The sequence below is a fragment of the Ochotona princeps genome, chromosome 1, assembly GCF_030435755.1.
Source record: "Ochotona princeps isolate mOchPri1 chromosome 1, mOchPri1.hap1, whole genome shotgun sequence".
In the NCBI taxonomy this organism is placed as follows: domain Eukaryota; kingdom Metazoa; phylum Chordata; class Mammalia; order Lagomorpha; family Ochotonidae; genus Ochotona; species Ochotona princeps.
This window is the reverse complement of record NC_080832.1, coordinates 111,865,289-111,888,081: the sequence shown is the minus strand read 5'-3', so window position 1 is coordinate 111,888,081 and position 22,793 is coordinate 111,865,289. Positions and strand designations below refer to the sequence as shown.

The 22,793-nt window shown below is 51.1% G+C and overlaps 1 protein-coding gene across 5 annotated transcripts in view; it reads left to right on the top strand.

Moving 5' to 3' along the window:
- Positions 1 to 17,178, top strand: part of PPARD (peroxisome proliferator activated receptor delta) — an 87,394-nt gene extending 70,216 nt beyond the window's left edge. Inside the window, exons 3-8 of one of the 5 annotated variants that reach the window (XM_058664155.1) lie at positions 6,375 to 6,605; positions 13,009 to 13,163; positions 13,927 to 14,065; positions 14,978 to 15,180; positions 15,532 to 15,775; positions 16,367 to 17,177. In XM_058664155.1, coding sequence (XP_058520138.1) covers positions 6,476 to 6,605; positions 13,009 to 13,163; positions 13,927 to 14,065; positions 14,978 to 15,180; positions 15,532 to 15,775; positions 16,367 to 16,614 — 1,119 coding nt within the window. In that variant the 5' untranslated portion in view covers positions 6,375 to 6,475 and the 3' untranslated portion in view covers positions 16,615 to 17,177. Of the gene's footprint in view, positions 1 to 6,374; positions 6,606 to 13,008; positions 13,164 to 13,926; positions 14,066 to 14,977; positions 15,181 to 15,324; positions 15,776 to 16,366 lie in introns of those variants that run through there. The other 4 variants (XM_058664154.1, XM_058664153.1, XM_058664158.1 and 1 more) reach the window with 4 other exon arrangements.
- Positions 17,179 to 22,793: the final 5,615 nt, after the last annotated feature.

The window sequence follows — 22,793 nt, the reverse complement described above, 5'->3', positions numbered from 1 at the left end:
TTTAAGAGGCACAAAATGTGCTGTGAAATTTCTTTCCCCCATTATGACTCCTGCAGGTTCTGATAGGTCCCAGGCTCCTTATATAGCGGTCAGGAACCGACTCCTACACCGGGGAGGAAATACAGCTGTGGAGTAGCAGCTTAGCTGGGTCCTCCCTCCCACCGAACCTTCTCGTCACTCAGCAGTGTGTCCTCACCGCCCATCATCTCCGTCTGCACAACTACTTCAAACCGCTTTGTTCTTGCTTGCAGCATAGAATTTCATGTTTCTGTGTCATCAGTTATTTAATGAGTCCCCGTGTCTTCCTAGTGAAATAACTCTGTAATGGAACTCTTGTGCTGATACTTTGTGCAAGGAAGCATATAAGCATACTTGCAGAAGAAAAATTTTTGAAATCCAGTTTGTTGTGTCTTTTTTTTTCATAATATGCATTTTTCCTGAACTTTCTGAAGACTCCTCATTGCCACAGGATGCAATAAATCAGCAGTGTTCCCACTCAGAGTGTGTGCCATACAGCTGAGACGGTGAGCCACACTCCCCTCATGGGAGGCCTTGCCGATATACCTCCTAGCAGAGATGGGTGAGACCGTCTCCCACGTGCTCGGCAACAGCGTCTCAGCATCTGTTCTCATGTGATTGTAAAAAAGATAGCTCAGTGTTGTTCCAGTTTGCGTTTTTCCTGTTATGAGTAATCTAACACATCGTTTTGTACATTCACAATCTGAATGTAGACCTTTTCTGTGAGCTATCTTTTCAACTTAGATTGTTGATCTTGTACTTATTGTTTTGTATGAATTCTTTTAGGGGGAATTAGCACCATGTCTGATGTGAATTACAAATATTTTTCTCAGTTTATTTTCCTTTTTACCCCTTATAATTATTGTCACCATGTAGAGGGAAATGTGTTTCTCGCAGAGGCCAGGGGTCTTCAGGTCTCAGACGCAGTGACCATAGGTCTCCAACTGCCCACGCCCTTCCATAGAGTCCTCCAGGTGGAGCCGACTAACGTTGCACTTAAGCCTAGGGCCCTTTTTCTGTGGTTTCCCTCTTTGGTTATTTCCCTTCACACATTTCAGGAAGCCGTCACGGCTCTTAGAATGCTTAATATGCTCCATTCACACGTTAATTCTCTTGGCAAGATTCTTGCCTTGAACCTGTGGGTTTATACCAAGGCCAGCAACACACTGGCTGATGTAGTCTCTTTCAGTTTTGCCATGGTAATGTGAGGGGCATTCCCTTGATGTCTATAATGTCCCCTTTCTTGTAGAATGACATTTATGTGGCCAGAGGAACAATTCCAAGGGCCTCTCTTTGTGTCTGTCATTTTAGCAAATTAGTGAAGGATGGTGGTTCCAGACAGAAGACAAGAGATTATATTTTTATGTCAACAAATTTAGTAATCTCTTTACTCATAATCTGCTAACATAAAGATTTTATGGGCTTAGCTCTATGCTTAACTCTTCCCTACCTTAACACCATAATATATAGTCACATGATTTCTTGTAGTGTACATATTCTGTTTTAATTTTGAAACCTTTGATTCATTTGGATTTTGTTGTGATAATAACATGAGGCAAGGATCCACCTCGGTTTTCTCAAGTGACTCGTTAGTTGCCCCTATACCGTTTATTTAAAAATTCATCTTTTGGATTTCAAGTGCTGTCTTGACAATGTATTGAAGTTGTGTACATTTATGCACTGTTTTATCTTGTTGGTTATTTGTTCTTATACCAGTACCACATTGTTTTAATTATTATAGCTTTACTAGGATTCTTTTTATTCCCACCCAGCTAATCTATACCATGTGCCAAATATTTGCATACAACTCTGCTGTTCTCAAACCCCATTGTTTACTTTCAGTAGATGAGCCTTCCTCTTACTTCGTTAGTTAGGGATTGAGAGTGTCCCTTATGAACTTCAGCACTCCACAGTACCACCACATCAGTTAGTTTATGTTTTATTCTCCCTTTGTCGTTGAACCGTTTCTTTTCTCATCCTGCCCTGACCCCTTGAATCAATCTTTCCTTCATTTTCTCTTGCTCATTTGCTCCCCATAGGCCCTCAACAGGCAAGGCTAAACCAGGTTGAAGCCAGGAGTTTGGATTCATTGCTGGTCTCCCGTGTTTGTGTCAGAGACTCAAGTGCTCAGGCCATCATCACCTGCTGCTAACCTGGATGCACTAGCAGGACTGCAAGTGGAGCCCAGACTGGAATCAGGAACTGATAAAGGGTACAGACATCCCTAGCAGAATCTTAACCACCACACCAAAGGCCCACCTCCTCTTAATGCTCTTTAGATTAGCTTTTGTCTGCTGACCTCTCCTTAATCCACAGCCTACTTGAATCTCCTCTGTTCATAAAGTTTCCTGATTTCACTGCTTTTTCAAGCTAGTATCCTCTTGTACATTCCTTTCCCTGACACATTTGTCCCCAGATTGATTTCCGTTCACTCTCCCAGCTTTCTGGCTGTCCTTATCCTTCTGAGCCCAGGTTTGCTGCTCAGCCACATGACCAACGCCTATCTACCAGTGTCATTGTTGATCTCATGGTCACCAAGTCCAGCGGCTATGGGTCACTTTGTCACCATGAACCTCTGTGGCCTTTGAAATGTTTGGTGCCTCCATTTCCTTTGGTTGTGACGCCCCAGCTGTCCCAGTGCTTCTGGCCACTTCCTTGTCATATGCCTCTTGCTTTCTGCTCCCCTGGTGTGTTGCTGTCTCCCCTAGTGAACTGTGGTGGCCACAGCAACAGGAATTCCTCCCAGAACTGCTAGCGCCCAGCTCTCCAGCTTCCAAACCCTAGGACTGAATTCCCCGACGGCATTTAGGGAGCCAACTGGAGTTTATTGTGTACATCCACACGCCAGAGAAGGCCTTGTGTCAGGAGAGCATGGAGCCAAGAGGCATCAAGAAGGAATGATTTATCACTGGTTGGAAGTTGCTTTGCTGTGGAGCATGCAAGCTTAGCTGCGTATGACAATCACCAGGGGAATTTAAAAACAGTAAAAAATTCCAATGTTCAAGTGTTTCCCAAACTGCTGAAATATTTAGGGATGGGTCCTTTGTGCATAGTTTTGAAAATTCTGCTGCGATTCCACTGTGTAGCCAAGTTGGCAGACCTGATGTAGGGGAAGGAATCCTGGTGACATTCATGTTCAGACTTTGATAAGTGATGGATGAGTGTGTGACTCACTACTAAAGTAGTGATTTTTTAAAAAACTGAAAAGGCAGATTTACAGAGAGAGAGGTCTTCCATCCACTGCTACACTCCCCAAATGGCTACAATGGCCACAGCTGAGTCCAGCCGAAGCCAGGAACCCGGAACCAGGAACCTAAAGCTTCTTCCAAACCAGGATGACTTGGGCCATAGTCTGCTGGTTTCACAGGTCATAAAAAGGGAGCTGGATGGGAATTGGAACAGCCAGGACACATACTGGCACCTCTATGGGATGGTGGCGCTGCCAGGCAGAGGATTAGCCTGTTGAGCCAGCACACTGGCCCCCCAAGGTAGTGATTAACAGAGAAAGAAGGATGGGCTTGGGAAAAAATAGATGGGGGATCTGTTTGGATAGCTGTGTGTGAGGATATCCAAGAGAAGGGCTCCACAGATCCTTGAACCTGCCTAAAGTGAGGCAGTTAAGATACCACCTAGAATGCCTTCATCCCATATCAGAGTGCTTGGGTTCAAGTCTTGTCTCTACTCCTTATTCTGGCTCCCTGCTAATGCATACCCTGGGCAGCATTATGTAATGGCTCAAGTACCTGAGTCGTAACATACACATGGGAGACTTAGATTGAGTTCCAGGCTCCTGCCTTGGCCTGGCTGGGCTCTGGCTATTGTGGGCATTTGGAAAGTGAACCAGTGGACAAGCGGTATATATGTATGTGCAGGTATATGTGTGTGTATGTGTGTGAGAGAGAGAAGCGGAGCATTTCAAGTGAGTAAACCAAAATGTAAAAGGCAGATCCACAGAAAGGAGAAGCAGAAAGAAAAATATCTTCTGTCCGGGGCCCGGCATGATAGCCTAGCGGCTAAAGTCCTCACCTTGCATGTGCTGGGATCCCATATTGGCACCGGTTCTAATCTCAGTGGCCCTGTTTCCCATCTAGCTCCCTGCTTGTGACCTAGGAAAGCAACCAAGAACAGCCCAAAACCTTGGACCCTGCACCCATGTGGGAGACCCAAAAGAGCTCCAGTCTCCTGGCTTCAGATCGGCGCAGCTATAGCCATTGCAGCCACTTGGGGAGTGTATTAACGGATGGAAGATCTTCCTCTCTGATTCGCCTCCTCTCTGTATGTCTGACTTTAAAATAAATAAATAAATAAATAAATCTCTTAAGAAAAGATCTTCTGTCCACTGGTTTACTCCCAAAATAGCCTCAATGGCCGGAGCAGAGATGATCCAAAGCCAGGAGCTTCCTCCAGGTCTCCCACACAGGTGAGGGTCCCAAGGGTTTAGGCCATCCTCTACTACCTTCCTGGGCCACAAGCAGGAAGCTGGATGGGAAGTGAAGCAGCTGGAATGTGAACCAACACCCATATGGGATCCCAGCGCACACAAGGCAAGGATTTAGCCACTCCCTAACATTTATATTTTTTTAAGGTTATTTATTTTATTTAAAAGGCATAGTGACACAAGCAGATTCTCCATGTGCTTCAGTCCTCAAATGGCTGCAATAGCCAAGGCTAGGGCAGACCAAAGCCAAGAGCCTCAATTAGGTAAGGCCTCCTACGTGGGTGTCAGGAGCCCAGCTACTGGGGCCATCTTGTGTTGCTTTCCCCTAGTACATTAGCAGGAAACTCCAACAGAGTAACTGGTACTTAAATCAGCACTCTATTATGGGATGCTGGTGTCTTCAGTGACAGCCTAACGCACTATACCACAACGCTAGCTGTAAAATCAAAAATGTTAAGTTTCCCTAAAATACATCTTTTCTTCTGTTTCCTCCACGAGTTCTGCACAACTTCAGGGTCCTCTCCATTGTTTGCCTGGAAGGAGTCTCACACAGTGATTTGTGATGGTACCACCCTAGGCTGTGATGTTTGTGGACAATATTTTATTTCTTCCTGGGTGATCAGAACATTCAGGAGTCCACCTTGAAAAGACCCCAGGCAGAGCCATATTCTGTCACCTGCTGGCTGTGCCTGGGAATGCTAGTTGCAGGTCTGCCATCCATATGAGCCAGGCTAGCATGACTGCAGGTCTGCTTTCCACAACAAAGCACGGGAAGGATGATGGAACCTGCCCCCTTTAAGAAAGCTAGCTGAGGGGCTCAACACAGTGGCCTAGAAGCTGAAGTCCTCGCCTTGAACACGCCGGGATCCCATATGGGTGCTAGTTCTAATCCCAGCAGCTCCATTTCCCATCCAGCTCCCTGCTTGTGGCGTGGGAAAGTAGTCGAAGACAGCCCAAAGCCTTGGGACCCTGCACCCGTGTGGGAGACTGGCTTCAGATCGGCACAGCACCAGCCATTGTGGTCACTTAGGGAGTGAATCACTGGATAGAAGATCTTCCTCTCTGTCTCTCCTCCTCTCTTTATATCTGACTTTGCAATAAAAATAAAAAATAAAAAAGAAAGCTAACTGAGGCCAAATCCTCACCTTGCAAATGCCAGGATCCCATATCCTCCCCAGTTCATGTCCCAGCTGCTCCATTTCCCATCCAGCTCCCTGCTTGTGGCCTAGGAAGGCAATAGAGGAAGGCCCAAAGCTTTGGGACCCTGCACCCATGTGGGAGACCCAGAAGAAGCTCCTGGCTTGAGCTCAGCTCAGCTCCCGCCATTGTGGCTTTTTGGGGAGTGAACCAGCAGATCGTTCTCTTGTCTCTCTTCTCCATAAATCTGATCTGTCTTTCCAATTAAAAAAATAGTGAAATTTAAAAGAAAAAAATGCTGGCTAGCTCAGGAGAGCAATGGTTGTTGGGCCCAAGTGCTGGTGGGCATGGGCTGGCAACTGGACGGTGCGAGGCGTCCCAGGACCTTTGGCAAGGCTGCAGAGTTGGGAAGAGCCCTCATGTCACTGTGGCTCTTGGAGACTCAGGAGTTCCTGAGGGCAGAATGCAGTGGTGCAGTGGCACGGGCAGGGCAAGGCAGCATTGTGGTCATTTCACCCTCTCTGGTTAATGGAGACCACACTAAACCCTACAAACCCGCCACAAGAACCAAAAATGCTGAGAGGGCAAGTGACTCACAGTGCAAGGAGTAGAGGCCATGGGGTAGCACCGAGACCGAGGAAGGGGCAAGGCAGAACACAGCATGTGGCAGCCCTTGAGCACTTTGTAACACGTGTGCTAGTGTGCTCACACACTTGCGCACACACATACCGCCTCTCCCTTGGCACTCTGGCTCAACCCCCTCTTGTCTTCCCTTGTGCAGGCTGACGGGAATTGCCCTGTAGAGGTCCATCTGCATTCAGACCCAGATGATGCCAGAACTATGACCCGGCCTGCAGGTGTGGCGACCAGGGGAGATCAGCCATGGAGCAGCCCCCAGAGGAGACACCTGAGGTTCGGGAAAAGGAGGAGAAAGAGGAAGTGGCAGAGACAGAAGGAGCCCAAGAGCTCAGTGGGGGACCAGAGCAGGTGCTTCCTTCCAGCAGCTATGCAGGTGAGTGGAGGTTAGCAGGGGCCTCCAGGCAGCATGGGGACACAGGCCCTGCTGCAAGTAGCATTCTGTGGAGCATGGTGGGACAGAGTGGTTATGGGGTGAAGCCTGAACTGGCAGCCTGCTCTGCTGTCTGCAGCTGCAGGGACTTGGGCATGTTGTACCAAGCATGGCAGGCGATGCAGACCCGGGATTTTGTGAGAATTAAATGAGCATGTGCTCAGCATGTGTGTTGCCATCATCGGTGATGTCATTCCCACCACTGCTACCATGGGCTTCTGGGACCACCCTCACCAACCATGCACCAGAAGGGTGACTGTGCTTGTGACTGTGGTCACTGGTGGAAATGCACAGTTCCACCAAGGTGGAGCTGTGAGGGGTTTAGGCAGGAGTGCTAAGCAATGAGGATGAGTGACTACAATTCTTAGCACTCCTGTGCAGCCAGTTTCCAACTTCTATCATCTCTCCATTGATTCACCTTCATGTAACTGTGATGGGCAGCAGTGTACACAGCCAATCTTGTTGTGCCATCATCTTCATCATCCTCATGTTATATCTACTGCTTTGCCCCTGGCTCCAGCTGCTCCCTTTGTGTGCCAGGCCCTCCTCCCCTAAGAGCCGCTGGGCCAATGGACCGTCGCTCCCTTCCTTCCAAGGAGTCTCAAGGTCATGAGAATATGCTGCAGGGGAGGTGCCCCAAGCTCACTGCTGAGCTCAAAGGTGAAAGCCATTTCAAGCCAAGGAGCAGGCCTGCCCCTTGGGGGTGATCCCTGGATCTCCTGTTGTCTGCAGAAGGCAAAAGGGGCAGGTGAAATCTCCCCTGGTTAAGAAAGAAACAATGGCCAGCTAGCCAGGAGTAGCTGTTTACGGTCTGTCTGAATTTGAGAAAAGAAAAGAGGGCTAGAGAGAGGAAAGATACTGGAGATTGAGAACAAGTCAGAGGTGTTACAAGGACGCCCTTAAGAAGGAGGGAAATGGGGGTAAAAGGCCACAGGTTTGTGAGCTCACCACCTGCCCCACCACCATGTCCCCACACCTGGGCCTGGGCCTGGGCAGACAGAAGTGACCCACAGAGTAACGTTCTATTCTGGGCTTTGCTCCACACCCCAGTGCTACTGCCATTCAACTGCAGACCAAAGTGCAGTGCCCGGGAGCAGAGGCAGGCGTGGCAGTGGCACCTCGGGCAGCTGTGCTGGTGAGGTTTACCACTTGAGGGGACTGTGGGGAGTAGTGCCACTTAATGATACAATGTCTTATAGATTTCATTTATCAATGAACAGAGTCATGGTAGAAAGCCTGCTCTGTTCAGCAATTAAAGAAGGAAAAGGCCACTTGATCCAATCACCATGTGTTCCAGCCTTAGTATATAAAAGGGTCCATCGTTCTACAAGACCAGCCAACTAACAGAAGTTAAAAGTGTCCAGGGGGTCTGGTGCAATAGCTCAACTGGCTAATCCTGCACCTCCAAATACAGTATTCCATGTGGGTGTGCCAGCTTATGTCCTGGATGCTCCACTTCTGATCCAGCTCCCTGCTTGTGGCCCAAAGCTTTGAGACCTGTACCCACCCACATGGAAGACCCAGAAGAGGCTCCTGGCTCCTGACTTTGGATTTGCTCAGCTCTGGCCATTGTGACCATTTGTGAATCAACAGATGGAAGATCTTTATGTCTCTACTCTGTGTAAATCTGCCTTTCCAATAAAATAAATTAAGAAATAAATAAATAAATAAGTTTTTTAACCTGGCCTCCAAAGTATATATATATATATTTATATATATTTTAGAGGCCAGGTAATTTTACAGCAGGGCAAGTAGCAGAAAACCACAGGCATTTTTCAGTCTCCCTCATGATTAAAGAAGGCATTGCAAGAGAAGTGTCACCTGGCCTGTCAGGTTAATGGAAAGCAGCCGCGTGGTGGGTGTTGGCCATAGGAGAGAGATGTGGCCCTCCAGCGGCTGCTGAGGGTGGAAGGACGGCGTGGGGTACAGGGGAGCACAGGTCATTGTGGTTCTGCCTGCAGGAATGTGTTCTGTGTAAACACTTGCTCAGCACGCACAGGAATCTCTGTGGCTGCAGACACTGAAGTGCTGCTCGTGGGAGCTGGGAAGCACCATCTGTGCATGGAGCGCAGCCGTGTAAATAGCCTGTGGTCATTAAAAAGGAGAAGGCGGCGGTGTTAGGACACAGCTGCAGCTCGGGACTCCTACATCCTGCCTCAGATTGCCTAGGCTCAAGCCCAGAATCTGCTTGCTCTTTGCTTTTTGTTTTGTTTTGTTTTGTTTTTGAAGATTTATTTCACTTATTTACTTATTTATTTTTGAAAGATAAAGTTACAGAGAAAGTCTTTCGCTAAAGAAGCACAATGGCCAGGGTTGGATCAGGTTGAAGCTAGGAGGAGCCTCTAACTTCATTTGTCTCCCAAGTGAGTACAAAGGCCCAAGCACTTGGGCTGTCTTCTACTGCTTTCCCAGGCACCTTAGCAGGGAGCTGGATGGGAAGTGGAGCAACTGGGCGTGTTATGGGTGGCCACTTACCCTGGTGTGGTACATGCCACATGAAACAAATAGACCCAGATTGAATTCTTTTTTTTTTTTTAATGTTAAAGGATAAAATGGATTCATATATACTCCCAGGGAAGCAACTTCCTGACAAATTGAGGATCCCATTGCTGGAAAATTCTATGCCAGCAAAGACCCAGAAGTATATATACAACAGGACCAAGTGCAGGAATCAGGGGCCCGAGAGAAGGATTGGTCATCCATTCCTGCACTCCTTACATGTTCTCAGCAATCCTGCACTATTTTCATGATGCAGAACACACTTCTTCTGCTTCTCCTCGAAAAGTTCAAATATATTTTATTTCATTTCATTTTATTTCTTTTAAGTTGGGGAGCTAGCAGAGGGAGAGGCCCTGGAGACAGAGCCTTGTCCTGTGTTGGGGCAGGAGAAAAGGGCTTTGAAGATCCGATGGACCGGGCCAGGAGCCCAGGTCTGCCACTGTGTGCCAGGGGCCTGCCATCTGCCATCTGCCTTCAGCCCTGAGTCTCATTCCCTTCAGGCTGTGTCCTGGGGCTCTCAAGGGCCAGCTAGGACATCTGACCCATTCAGGTCTCAGCACCTGTGATTTCTGTCCCCTGGGTCTGTGACTTTGGCCTCCAGAGTCTCTTCTCCTTTCAGAAGTCTTAAACCAGCAGGAAGGCTGCTGAGTGTGCTCACCTCTGACCTTTCTGTGGCTCTGCACTGGTTGTGCCTCAGTACCCCCAGCTCAACGCCTGCCAAGCACCTCTCCTTGGCCCCCCAGTCTCCCTCAGGAGGAAGGCAGGGCAGGCATCACAGTTAGCACTCAGCCAGAAGGAAGGTGAGATTACAGAAACTCTCTTGCTCAGAGTCCCACCCCACAAGGAGGAAGACAAGGGTCCCTCCCCCAATCTTAGCATCTCCTGTTACTCATCCAGTGCCTGATGAGTATCGAGGCTGGATCAAGCATGGAACCAGGGACTGTCTGGTCCATGGTGGACAAGGCTGAGGAACCCACACTCACAGAACAGCAGAAGCGAGGAGGTTGCTTGGCTCCCCTGCACCAGATCCCTGCAGAATTTACACTGAGTTCAGAAACTGAAGAGTGGCCTGTTTGCCTGTGGACTCTTCCAGCAAAGGAAATAGACTGGCCAGCCCATCTTGGCTGCCCTCACTGCTGTAACAGCAGCGACCCTCCAGCAATGGAGACTAGATATACAGGGGAGCTCTCAGCCACACATAAACACGTGAGTTAGGTCAGTAGTGGCTATTTGCAGAACTTGTAATCAAAGATGGCGAAACTGATACTTGACCCTCTGGGTAAAGGGACCAATATTTACTTTGGGTCCAAACATTTGGATATGACCCTGTGTCCTCCACAGTTGTTTATCATGATAACATTATTGACTGGTAGTAATATGTGTGTGTGTGTGTGTGAGAGAGAGAGAGAGAGAGAGAGAGAGAGAGAGAGAGAGAGAGAGAGAGAGTGTCAAAGATGTGGGGATTAGAGCTCAGCTCCAGGAGCTGCATGATTCTAGGTAGAGTTTTAGCTCTGTCACTGGTCAGACAGGGTTCTCCTGAGAAACCCGTAGCGTTTGAATCCTGGCTGCTCTGCTTCTGATTCAGCTTCCTGCCAAGGTGCCTTGGAAGGCAGGCAATGATAACCAAGTATTTGGGCCTCTTCCACAGGTATGGGTGAGCAGGCTGGAGTTCCTGGCTCCTGGCTTCATCTTGGTCCAGAGCTGGCTATTGCGGCCATTTGGAGAATGAATCAGCAGATGAAAGATCTCTCTCAGGAGATCTCCCTCTCTGTGTCTCTGTCTCTCCATCTCTGTTGCTCTGTCTTTCAAATAAATAAGGAAGGAAAGAAAGAAGAAGAAATTGACCCCCAGGTGTGGAGGTGGCAAGTCCAAATTCTGCAAACACACAGAGGGCTGGAAAAGGCATGTGGGATCAGGATGCTCTCTTCCAGGGGCGGGGCCAGAGGACCCGGTCTATTTCCAGAAGACCTTCAACTGTTGAACGGGGCCACTCATGTTGTAGAAGGCCATCTGCTGTCCTCAAAGTCTGCTGATTGAGATGTCAGTCATGCCTGAAAATAGACCTTCAGAGCCACAGGCAGGCCGGGCGCCGAGGCCCAGCTGGGCTGATGTAAAGCCATCACAGGGCTGTCAGCAAGTCCCTCAACTCAGAAGAGCCTGTTTTCTCGCCTATAAAGGAGGAGGCAAGAGCTGCATCAAGGGCTGTTGGGAAGGTTCCGTGAGATGAGTGGTGTGGTGTGCCTGGTATGCAGTGGGTGCACCACAGAGAAGGGACAGACACAGAGCCTCTGTCGGAACTCAGCCCACATCCCACCCACGTGCTGGGTGACCTGAAGGGCAGAGAGCTGTCCTTAACATCAGCAAGCCTCAATTTCCTTCAAGTGTTGGTAATTGCTGATTTCCAAGGTGATGGCAAAATGGCATGCACACTTAGCACTCAGTCAGGAATGGGGCTGATACATTCTGGCTTTTCTTTCTTCTCCCAACAGATAGGCCTTTCGGAGGTGTGGGCAAGTGGGCAGAATAGGCAGGGTGTGGCTTGAGGGGTGGAGCCCAAAGCCTCACTGGCTCACCCAGTGAACCGGTGTGTTGAGCAGGTGCCTTTCCAGAGGGGTGGAAAGGGGAAGGTGGGGGTGTGGCGAGAGGACTGTATTGGGCTGAGGGAGAGCAGCTGTGTGTGCCAGCAGATGATCTCCAAGGACAAGGCCGCCAGGCGCTGAGGCCGTGATTCCTGGTGTGAACAGTGGTCTTGGAGCCCCAGCCTGCCACTCATCAGGACAGCCATGCGCCCCCACCTCTGAGCCAGAGGTCATGGCGGGGCAGATTGTTCTGCCATCATTTTGTTAAGATTGATTTATTATTTGAAAAGTAGATTTACAAAGAGAGATCTTTCATCTGCTAGTTCACTCAGCCACAGCTGAGCCCCATCTAAAACCAGGAGCCAGGAGCTTCCTCCAGGTCTCCCGTGTGGGTTCAGGGACCCAAGAACTTGAGCCATTCTCTACTGCTTTCCCAGGTCATAAGCAGGGAACTGAAAACCCCACCGTTAGGACGAGCACACTCGAGCCCCACCAAAACGCGCTACCCCTTTCCTGCCTCTTTCTGTGTCAAGTGTATTTGTGGACTGCTGTTCTCAAATAGGCAAGGGGTTCACTTGCCCCATTGCCCTGCCACCATCACAGAACTCCTGCCTCCCACTTCCCGACCTGGGCTTTAGAAGCCTACAGTCTGTTCAGCCCTGGGACAAGAACTCTGGGCCCCTTGCTGCCTGCACCTGTTTCCTCCCATCCCTCTGCAGCCGCTCCCCAGCTGGGACTCCTCTGCAACACTTGCCCAACCATTTGGGAGACCCAGAAGAAGCTCCTGTCTCCATCCTGGCCCTATTCTAGCCATTGCAGCCTCCTGGAGAGTGAGCCAGTGGACAGAGAATTGATATCTCTCTCTGTCTCTCTTTCTCTCTCTAGCTTTTTCAAAAACAAACAAACAAAAAACAAGCCAAAGGTGAGCATCAAACCAGGGCACCATAGTGTGAGATGCAGGCATCTCACCCGCATCTCGTGCACACACTCCCACATCCTGGTACAACACAGTCTCCCCCACACCTCTTCCTCACTGGTGGCGAGTTCAGGACAGGAAGATTCTGATTGAGCTGCCATGTGTTGTGCTCAGGGTCAGCAGCTTGCAGGTATTGGCCCCATCTTCCCCAGAGAAACTGGGGACTGGTGAAAAGACTGGGGGTTGTCAGGGAAGTTGACTCTAGAGACCATGTGGCTCCAAGCGGCTCCAGGCCCTCACCCCAGGCCTGGCTGTGGAGTGTGATGCCTCCCTACTCCCTGTGTGCCCACAGACCTATCCCAGAGCTCCTCGCCACCTGTGCTGCTGGACCAGCTGCAGATGGGCTGTGATGGTGCCTCATGCGGCAGCCTCAACATGGAGTGCCGGGTGTGCGGAGACAAGGCGTCAGGCTTCCACTACGGCGTCCACGCGTGCGAGGGCTGCAAGGTACAGATGAGGGCGTGGCCCTGCCTTAGGGGCAGTGGGCACGCGGCCGGGTTGACCTGACACAGACTGCAGGCTCAGCAGGATTCCTGCATGTGTGCGTTCGTCTGCTAGAGAAGAAGGGTTTCCCTCTGGGCACCTGCTGCCAGCCCAGGCACTTGTGAGCCTTGTGAGCCGCTGACACCCCCTGGAGGCCAGACTCCAGAAGGCAGGCAGGACAGAAAGGGTTAGAGTGCGGAGCCCATCCTGCTTGTCGGCCAGGGTCTCCTGTGTCTCAAGCTCCAAGGGCCCTTAGAGAACAAGGAAATGCCGCATCTGTTTATCCAGTGAACACCCATCAAAATTTCACAAATTGTTTTATTAAAGCACCAACTAAAAGTTGCAGCTTTCTGCTACCTAATAAGAAAGCTTTAGGACCTCTTTGGACATTTAAAATAAATAGGTATACTTTCATCCATAAGTTTTCAAGTCATTTGCTTGGTTTCTCCCTCTCCCGTGCAAAGTGGTTTCCCCATGACTTCTTTTTTTTTTTTTTAAAGATTTATTTTATTTTTATTACAAAGTCAGATATACTGAGAGGAGGAAAGATAGAGAGGAAGTGGAGCTGCCGGGATTAGAACCAGCGGCCATATGGGATCAAGGCGAGGACCTTAGCCACTAGGCCACGCTGCCAAGCCCTCCCCGTGACTTCTTGGGGGTGGGGCAGAGCAGGGCCTTGTGCATCGTCGGCCTCCTCGGGGCCTCCTCACTGTCCTCGGTCACTCAGGGCTTCTTCCGCCGGACGATCCGCATGAAGCTGGAGTATGAGAAGTGTGATCGGAGCTGCAAGATCCAGAAGAAGAACCGCAACAAGTGCCAGCACTGCCGCTTCCAGAAGTGCCTGGCACTGGGCATGTCGCACAACGGTGAGAGCTGGGGGTTGCCAGTGTCATACATGCCCTGCCACCAGTCTTCAGGGAGCCCCCAGAAAAGCGAGTGCATGGAGACCCATGCCTGGGACCTAATAAGGCAATACTGAAGACACTGCCGATTAGATAGGCTAACGCCTGTCACCCCAGGCCACCAGCCTTCACCATGGGCCACAGGCCTGGGCCCAGTTCTCACAACTCCTTTACTGAGGCTTAGCCACTTTGTGTTAGAGAGAAACCAATAGCTGAACCCCCAGCACAAGTGAGTTGGGAACCCCAATGCTGCAATCTCCTGTCTGTCTTGGATAACCTGCTGGTGCAAAAAGTCATGGCCAAGGATGCCATCGGCCCCCACAGGAGCCAGTAAGTGACCACATGCAGCAGCGGTTTGAAGCCAGGCAGGGGGTCCTGGGGTCCCCAAGGTCAGAGGAGGCCACTTACTTATTCAGCCATGTCCTCGGGCAGCTCACTGCCGCTGTTGGGAAGTGGCTGTGAGTCCTCCACCTGTTCCATCTACTCTAGCCTGCTCCTTAGGTAGGAGCCTCGGGGCTGGCTGAATCCTTCCACCTTCTCTGACAGCCAGGCTGGCGTTCTGTGGGATTACCAGTGACTGGTGTGTGAGTGTTCACTCTGAGGATGCACATTACTCTGTACATGTGTGAGAGTATTAGCTCTCTTGTCCTGCCCAGAGGTGCAGTACCAGGGAGCTGCCACACCACAGAGCCCAGCCACTCGGAGAGTGGGGACCCCATGTGTGAGGCCCTGCAGATGAGACAGGCAGAGCTTCCCCTCCCACCAGGCTGACTGGAAGATGTCTCCATCTCTGTCCCATGCACCTGCCCAGCAACAGGAGCTGAGAGGTGTGGGTCCCTGCCTGGGCTCCTCAGTGACTCCTTCCTTCCCACACAGCCATCCGCTTTGGTCGGATGCCAGAAGCTGAGAAGAGGAAGCTGGTGGCCGGACTGACAGCAGTCGAGGGCCACCAGCACAGCCCGCAGGTGGCAGACCTGAAGGCCTTCTCTAAGCACATCTACAATGCCTACCTAAAAAACTTCAACATGACCAAAAAGAAGGCCCGCGGCATCCTCACTGGCAAGGCCAGCCACACGGCGGTGAGTGTCAGGGCCCGTCCTGGCAGCACCCACGAGCTCCGGGACCTGCTGCCTCCGGTCTCTGCCCGCCTCTAGCTCTGTGGTTCCAGCAGGGGGGTGTGGGGGTGGCCCAAGGCCTGGCCTTTAACAGGGCCTGGTTTTCAGCCCTTTGTGATCCACGACATCGAGACGTTGTGGCAGGCGGAGAAGGGCCTGGTGTGGAAGCAGCTGGTGAACGCCCTCCCACCCTACAAGGAGATCAGCGTACACGTCTTCTACCGCTGTCAGTGCACCACAGTGGAGACGGTGCGGGAGCTCACGGAATTCGCCAAGAGCATCCCCAACTTCAGCAACCTCTTCCTCAACGACCAGGTGACCCTTCTGAAGTACGGTGTGCACGAGGCCATCTTCGCCATGCTGGCCTCAATCGTGAACAAAGACGGGCTGCTGGTGGCCAACGGCAGTGGTTTTGTCACCCGGGAGTTCCTGCGCAGCCTCCGCAAGCCGTTCAGTGATATCATTGAGCCCAAGTTTGAGTTTGCTGTCAAGTTCAATGCCCTGGAACTTGATGACAGCGACCTGGCCCTGTTCATCGCTGCCATCATTCTGTGCGGAGGTGAGTCAGAGGTGGACCTGGGGTGGGGGGATCCCACACAACAGCGGAGCAGCCTGGAGCTGAGCACAGCACGGGCTGCATACAGGAGCAACTCCATCAGACGCCACTGGGTTCATGGAGGTTGCCTGCATTTTTGGAATTCCAGCGCAGTAATGAACCATAGTATGTGTGCTCACAGTAGCCAGGAGTTTGCACGTGCCAGTTCTTTCTCATAGTAACTCCTTCAGTCCTCACGAGAGACCCATACAGAAGAAGCTCCTACTGTCCCCAGCTCACACAGTGGGAGGCTGAAGCCCAAAGGGGCCATGTGACCCATCCATGGCCCCACTAGAAATCTTAGAACAGAACTTGAATGCAGGCACCAAGTTTCAGAACCACGATGCTGTATTAGCTAACAGGAAAGAAGGGCGACAGGCAAGCCACGAAGGAAGGATGCTGGGGATGGGGTCTAGAACGCCCAGTGGAGTGGCTCAAGCAGGACGGGTTGGGTCTGGCCCCGAGCAAGGAAGCCCACCATCCCTCAGGCTGCAGTAATGGAAGTCTTCTGTCTGTCCTTCTGAGACCCCGCACCATTACCTCGTGTCCCCACAGACCGGCCAGGCCTCATGAACGTGCCGCAGGTAGAAGCCATCCAGGACACCATCCTGCGTGCCCTGGAGTTCCACCTGCAGGCCAACCACCCCGATGCCCAGTACCTCTTCCCCAAGCTGCTGCAAAAGATGGCGGACTTGCGGCAGCTGGTCACCGAGCACGCACAGATGATGCAGCGCATTAAGAAGACCGAGACTGAGACCTCGCTGCACCCCCTGCTCCAGGAGATCTACAAGGACATGTACTGAGAGGCTGCCCCTCGGGGCCGCCCACCCCGTGGTCCAGCCGCCAGCACGCGGCTCTCACCTCCATGTCCCAGCTTCCCCAGCTCTCCTAGCTCTGCTCCCGACCCCTGTGGTCTCTCTCTTCCTCACTCCCTCTGTCTTGGCTCATGTTCCTGCTCTTTTTTTTTTTTTTAAATGCCTTTCTGTAGGGTCCCACTTCCTTCCTGGCTTCTCTCCCACCCTCACCCCGCCCAGACGCCCATCGTCTCCACCCCCATATTGTCCTCTTTCTCTTCCCCCACCAAGACCATTTGTATTATTTCACCAGCACAGAACTGGACCCTTCCCCAAAAGCAGGAGGAGTGGGGTCTGCGCTCTGCCCCTCCCAGGACCCCATAGGCCTAGGCTCCTCACTGACTCCTGTCTTCAGACAAAAGCCTTGAGCCATCCAAAGAAACACTAAGCTATAGGATCTGACTTCCCAGGGAAGCCAGCCATGACCTGGCCTGACCGCACCACTGCAGTGACCCAGAGTATGCAGGAGGTCCCTGCTGCAGAGGACAGTGGCAGGGGTGGGAGAACATGGGGTCTGGGCTGAGCCAGGTATCTCCCCAAACTGACCCCCCCATAGACCAAGGTTGCCCACCCCCACCCCCCCGCCAGCAGCACCCCCAGTCTCTCTCACACACACACACCCCCTTCCGTTCTTCACACCATTCTTCCAGGCCAATGTGGCTGATGGTCCCCACCCCCCCCCCCGCGCTGGCCGCTGGGGAGCACCCCTAGCCTGCACAGAAGCAGGGTTCCCTCCAGATGGGGCCCCCTCTTCCTTGAAGAGGAAGGAGATGGAAATTGGGGTTTGGAGGCAAAGCACACTAGCTCTGACCCCCCCAGGGAGGGCTTGGGGAGGTCCTCCGTCAGCAGCCACATCCACACGCCTGTGGGCAGCTGCCCATAGGACCGCAGCCCATGTGACCACTCCCTTTCTCTGGCCAGCTCAGTGGAAGCTCCTGTTCTCCCCTCGTCCCCCCTCCCATGCACCCCATGGAGTTCCACTCCCTGCACACAGCACAACACGGCACTGAACACTGCACCCCCAGGTTCCACACCCAGCCTCTACCCTTCCCTCTGGCAGGTAGGTGCCCAGAGGGAGGGCTTGCAGGTGGACAGGCAGAGCTGTGACCTGTTCCCAGAGCTGGGTGGGCAAGATCGCCCTGCTGAGCCAGCCAGCCCCTGCTCACAGCTGGAGCCGCCCAGGATACACTGGCCCCGGCCATGCTGCTCTCCCCCACCTCCTCTGGTCACTTGCAACTCTCCCTGCCCAGTCCCTGGTGACCAGGGAACCTTGCCAGGCCAGGGCACATTCCTCTGGCCCCGCCCAGCCTTCTCCCAGATGGAAGGGCACTCACCTGAGAAGAAGGGCCAAAGCCCAGCTCAGAGGGCGGTGTCTGAGCCTCAGGGCAGAGCGCCCAGCAAGCCTGCACAGGCAAGGGCCCGGCAAGGACAGGTAGGTGAGTAGGCTTGGAACCCAGGCCTCCCGGCTCCTGTTTGGCTCTTCGCCGGCAGGTTTCTTCACTCTCCCTTGTGCCCAGCCAAGCAGGGATTTGGGTTGAGGGGCAGGGCTGCTGTGCCTGACCCCCTTGCCCACCACACCCCCGTCCCTGCTTGCCCACCCCTGCCAGCCCAGCTCTGGTGCTGAGGATACAGCCCTTTTCAGTGTCTGAAGTCTCCAAAATGGAAATGTATATTTTTGTTAGGAACCCCGGCTTCCTGTGTTTTTAATATAAATAGTGTACACAGACTGACGAAACTTTAAATAAATGGGATTAAATATTTAAGAACTGACTCGAAACTGACTCAAGTTCTTTGCATGTTTCTTTTTTTTTTTTTAATTATTTATTATTTAACTTCAGTAATTACATTGTATTATGTGACACAGTTACATAGATACTTGGGTTCTCCCCACCCCTCCCCAAACCCTCCCACCATGGTGGATTCCTCCACCTTGTTGCATAACCACAATTCAAGTTCAGTTGAGATTTCCCCATTGCAAGCGTATACCAAACATAGAGTCCAGCATCTTATTGTCCCGTCAAGTTCAACGGCTTCTTAGGTATACCCTCTCTGGTCTGATGACAGAGCCAGCAGAGTATCATCCCAGTCAATTGAAAGCTCCAACATACCATCAGCAAAAATTTACATCATTATGGAATTAATTGACATAGTAATGAGTAACCAATATGTTAAAAGTAAATGCGGGTTCCCAGCCACCTTCTGTGACCACCTCACCTATACTTCAATTTTAGTTTATACACAACATATAACATTCAAAACATAACATGTTATACATAACATCATATCACTTTGCATGTTTCTTACTGGGGGCTGGCTAGACCCCTTCCCACTCGTCCATATCCAGGGCACAGAGGGGACAGCATGGGCGGGCAAAGGAGACTCTGGGGTGCTGGCTAGGGAGGGTCAGTTCCAGCAGTGGGTGCTACTGGTCCTTCCCGTGCCTCCTAGGTCCCTTTTTGTCTAGTAGAAGATACAATCTGCTCATCAGAGAGAACTTTGGGTGGAGGGGAGGGCTGGGTGTGGTTCTGTGGCACTGGCTGGGAGCGGGTACAGGGCCCTATAAATGAGGCACCCTGCTGCCCCGACCCCTGAACTCATGCAGATGTCTAAATCCTCAAGTCACAAGTTAGTGGCACCAGGAGGGTGGAAATGTCACCTAGCAATTCCATTCACATGGCACGTAGGATGTGGGCATGCTGGGAGTGCTTAGGCTGGGGAGAGGTGCCCTCAGAACAGAGTTTCTGGAGAGTGTCATTACAAAAGCCCTGATTTTGGGCCAGCCCCGTGCGGCTAAAGTCCTTGAACACACCAGGATCCCATATGGGTGCCGGTTCTAATCCCAGCGGCCTGATTCCCATCCAGCTCTCTGCTTGTGGCCTGGGAAGGCAGTTGAGGATGGCCCAAAGCCTTGGGACCCTGCATCCATGTGGGAGACCTGGAAGAGGATCCTGGCTCCAGGCTTCGGATTGGTTCAGCTCCATCCATTGCAGTCACTTCAGGAGTGAGTCAGCAGATGAAAGATCTTCCTCTCTCTCTGTCCTCCTCTCTGTATATCTGACTTTGCAATAAAAATAAATCTTAAACAAACAAACAAACAAACAAACAAAAAAACCTGACTTCTCCCTGGCTCTCTACTGTTGCCAGCTGCTCACGAGATGTCTAGTCTTGGACTTGAGCTAGATAAATCTTTTATGGAGTTAGTTATAGCCATGACATTAAAAAAAAAAAAAAAAAGGAAAACTATAGGGAAAAACCCAGTAGTAGGGCCATGAGCATAACTAACTGTGGGTGTGAGAAGCCTTTGGCTCTGGCTTGCCCGAGAAGGCCTGGAGGGTTTGGAGAGGCTGCAGGCTAGAGGAAGCCCAGACCAACCAGCCAACCAGGATGTGGCAGAAGCACGCTCAGTAAGGCCATTGGTGAGGAGGTCTCCCACAGTGTGAGGATTCTCCTGGGAGAAGAATTCCAGGCACCCTTGTTACACTGTGGAAGAAGCTGGCTTTTCTGTGGCCATTCATGCCCGATAATTGTGGGAAGATGAGCTGTGTTTGGTGGAAGAAATCTCAAGGGACCAAAGCAGGAAGCTCCAGCAAGGATGTGATTGGTAAGAACCAGAAGCGAAACAGAGCAGAATGGAAGGATTGTAAAAATTCACTGCCTGGCAAGAAAAGGGGTGAGAAAAGCATGTGGCACACAGTGTGGTAGGAGAGTGCCTTCCTAAAAACTCGAGGGCAGAATAAGGTTTTCCTCTCCTTCCAATGCCATGTTCTTGCTAATGTGCGTCCCAGGAGGCAGCAGCTCATGGCTCCAGGATTTGGGTCCCTGACACCCACATGGAAGACCCAGATGGAATGCCAGGCTCCTGGCCCCTGCCCAGGCTGTGGTGGCATTTCAGAGTAAACCAACAGATGGAGGCTATCTGATCCCCCCCCCCCCCACACACACAGCCTTTATGAAAAATTTTTTTGGATTTTTTTTTTTTAAGTATTTTTAATGGACAGGCAGATTGACAGAGAGAAGGGAAGACTGAAAGATCTTCCATCTGCCGTTTCACTCCCCAAATGGCCACAGTGGCCAGAACCGAACTGCTCAGGAACCGGAGCCTCTTCCAGGTCTCCCATGGAAGTGCAGGGTCCCAAGGCTTTGGGTTGTCCTCTACTGCTTTCCCAGCCACAAGCAGGGAGCTGGATGGGAAGTGGGGCAGCTAGGACACAAAGCAATGCCCATATGGGATACTAGCACATGCAGATGGAGAATTAGTCTGTTGAAGCACAATGCTGGCCCCTGTAAAAGCTCTTAAAAATGGTTCCTGACTTGGCATTTGGGGAATGAATTGACAGGCATGCTCTGAGCTGTCTCTGCAGCTCAAGATAGTGAAAAGATCAGGGCAGAGAGAAGGCAGCCTTGAGCTCATCAGCAAGACAGTGGTGGAAAGGCCTCCAAGCTACCCGCTCAGCACAGCCCCAGAGGCACTGGAGGCCTGAATTGTTTCTTTGAAGCCAGAACCCCTCTCCCTGTGATCAGCCCGACCCATCCCGGCCACGGCTGGGGTTAACACAGGCCCAGGTGTAGCACCTGCCGGCAGTCGCCTTGACTTCATCCCTGTGACATTGGTTTTGCAGTTACAGGTTTTCACATTTCAGAGGGTCAGGCTGGACCAGTCCCAAAGACAGCAGCCAGGAACTCCGTCCTAATCACCCTCGTGGATGATGGGGCCCAAGCATACCAGCCATCTTTCACTGTTATCCCAGAGACATCAACAGGGGGGCTAAATCAGAAGCACAGCAAATGGGACTCAAAATGTTGCTACCATATAGGATGTTGGCATGATGAGCAGGCAGCTTAACCCGCAGTATCACAACTCTGGCCCCACTTTTTTTTTTTTAATAGTTGTCTGGTTAATCTTTTCTACCTTGCAGTATATACCCTGTACCACTCCTGCCTTCATGTCTTGGAAGTATGTGACTTGGACTTTTACAAGCTAACAGCTAAAAGTTGCCTTGAGTCCCATACCAGACTTTGAGCTTTCATATTAACCCTGGGCTAAGTTAAGACTTTGAGAGATACGATGATTGTACAAATATTCTTTTATGAAGGACAACATTATGGCTTCGCAGGTAAAACTGCTGCCTATTATGCCAGCATCCTCGGCTGCTCCACTTCTGATCCAACTCCCTGCTAATGCCCTGGAAAAAGCAGCAGAAGATGGTCCAAGTGCTTGGGCTCCTAGTGCCCAAATGAGAGACCCAGCTGAAGCTCCTGGCTTCAGCCTAGTGCAACTGCAGCCATTGCAGCCACCTGGGGGATGAATCAACAGATGGAAAATCTCCCTCCGTAACTCTTTCAAGTAAATATTGTCTTAAAGATTTATTTGTTTCAAAGAGTCACTTGAGAGAGAAAGGGAGGGAAGGATTGAGAAATCCGCCTTCATCTGCTAGTTCATTCCTCATAGCCAGACTGAGGCCGGGAGCCAGGAAGTTCACCTGGATTTCCAAAGCAGGTAGCGGCAACTCAGTCATCGGAGACGTCACTGGTTGTTTCACACAGTGTGCGTTAGCAGGAAGCTGGCTAGACAAGCAGTAGCCAGGTCTCAAACTAGATACTTGTGGGGGATTGTGTTACAGGATATGGGTGTTCCAAGTAGCAACTTAACCTCTGTACCACATACCTGCTCCAGGAAACTATTTTAAAGAAATTCCTAGAGGGTAGAAATTTGGCACAGTGATTAAGACACTAGGATGGGAGCCAGCATGATGGCTCAGCTGGCTAATCCTGCTCCTACAAGTGCCAGCATCCCAAATGGGTGCCAGTTCATGTCCCAGCTGCTCCACTTCCCACCCAGCACCCTGGGAAAGCAGTGGAAGATGGCCCAAAGCCTCGAGGCCCTGCACTCATGTGGAAGACCCAGAGGAAGCTCCTGGCTGCTGGTTTCAGATCTGCCTGGCTCCTGCTATTGCAGCCAGTTGGGGAGTGAACTAGCAGATGAAAAAACTTTCTCTGTGTTTCTCCACTCTGTAAATCTGCCTTTCCAATAAAAATAAATACATCTTATTTTAAAATGCTAAATATCTGTGTATTATTGGGGGGGTGGTCTTCAAAAAGTTCAGGAAAAATTCATATTATGAAAATAT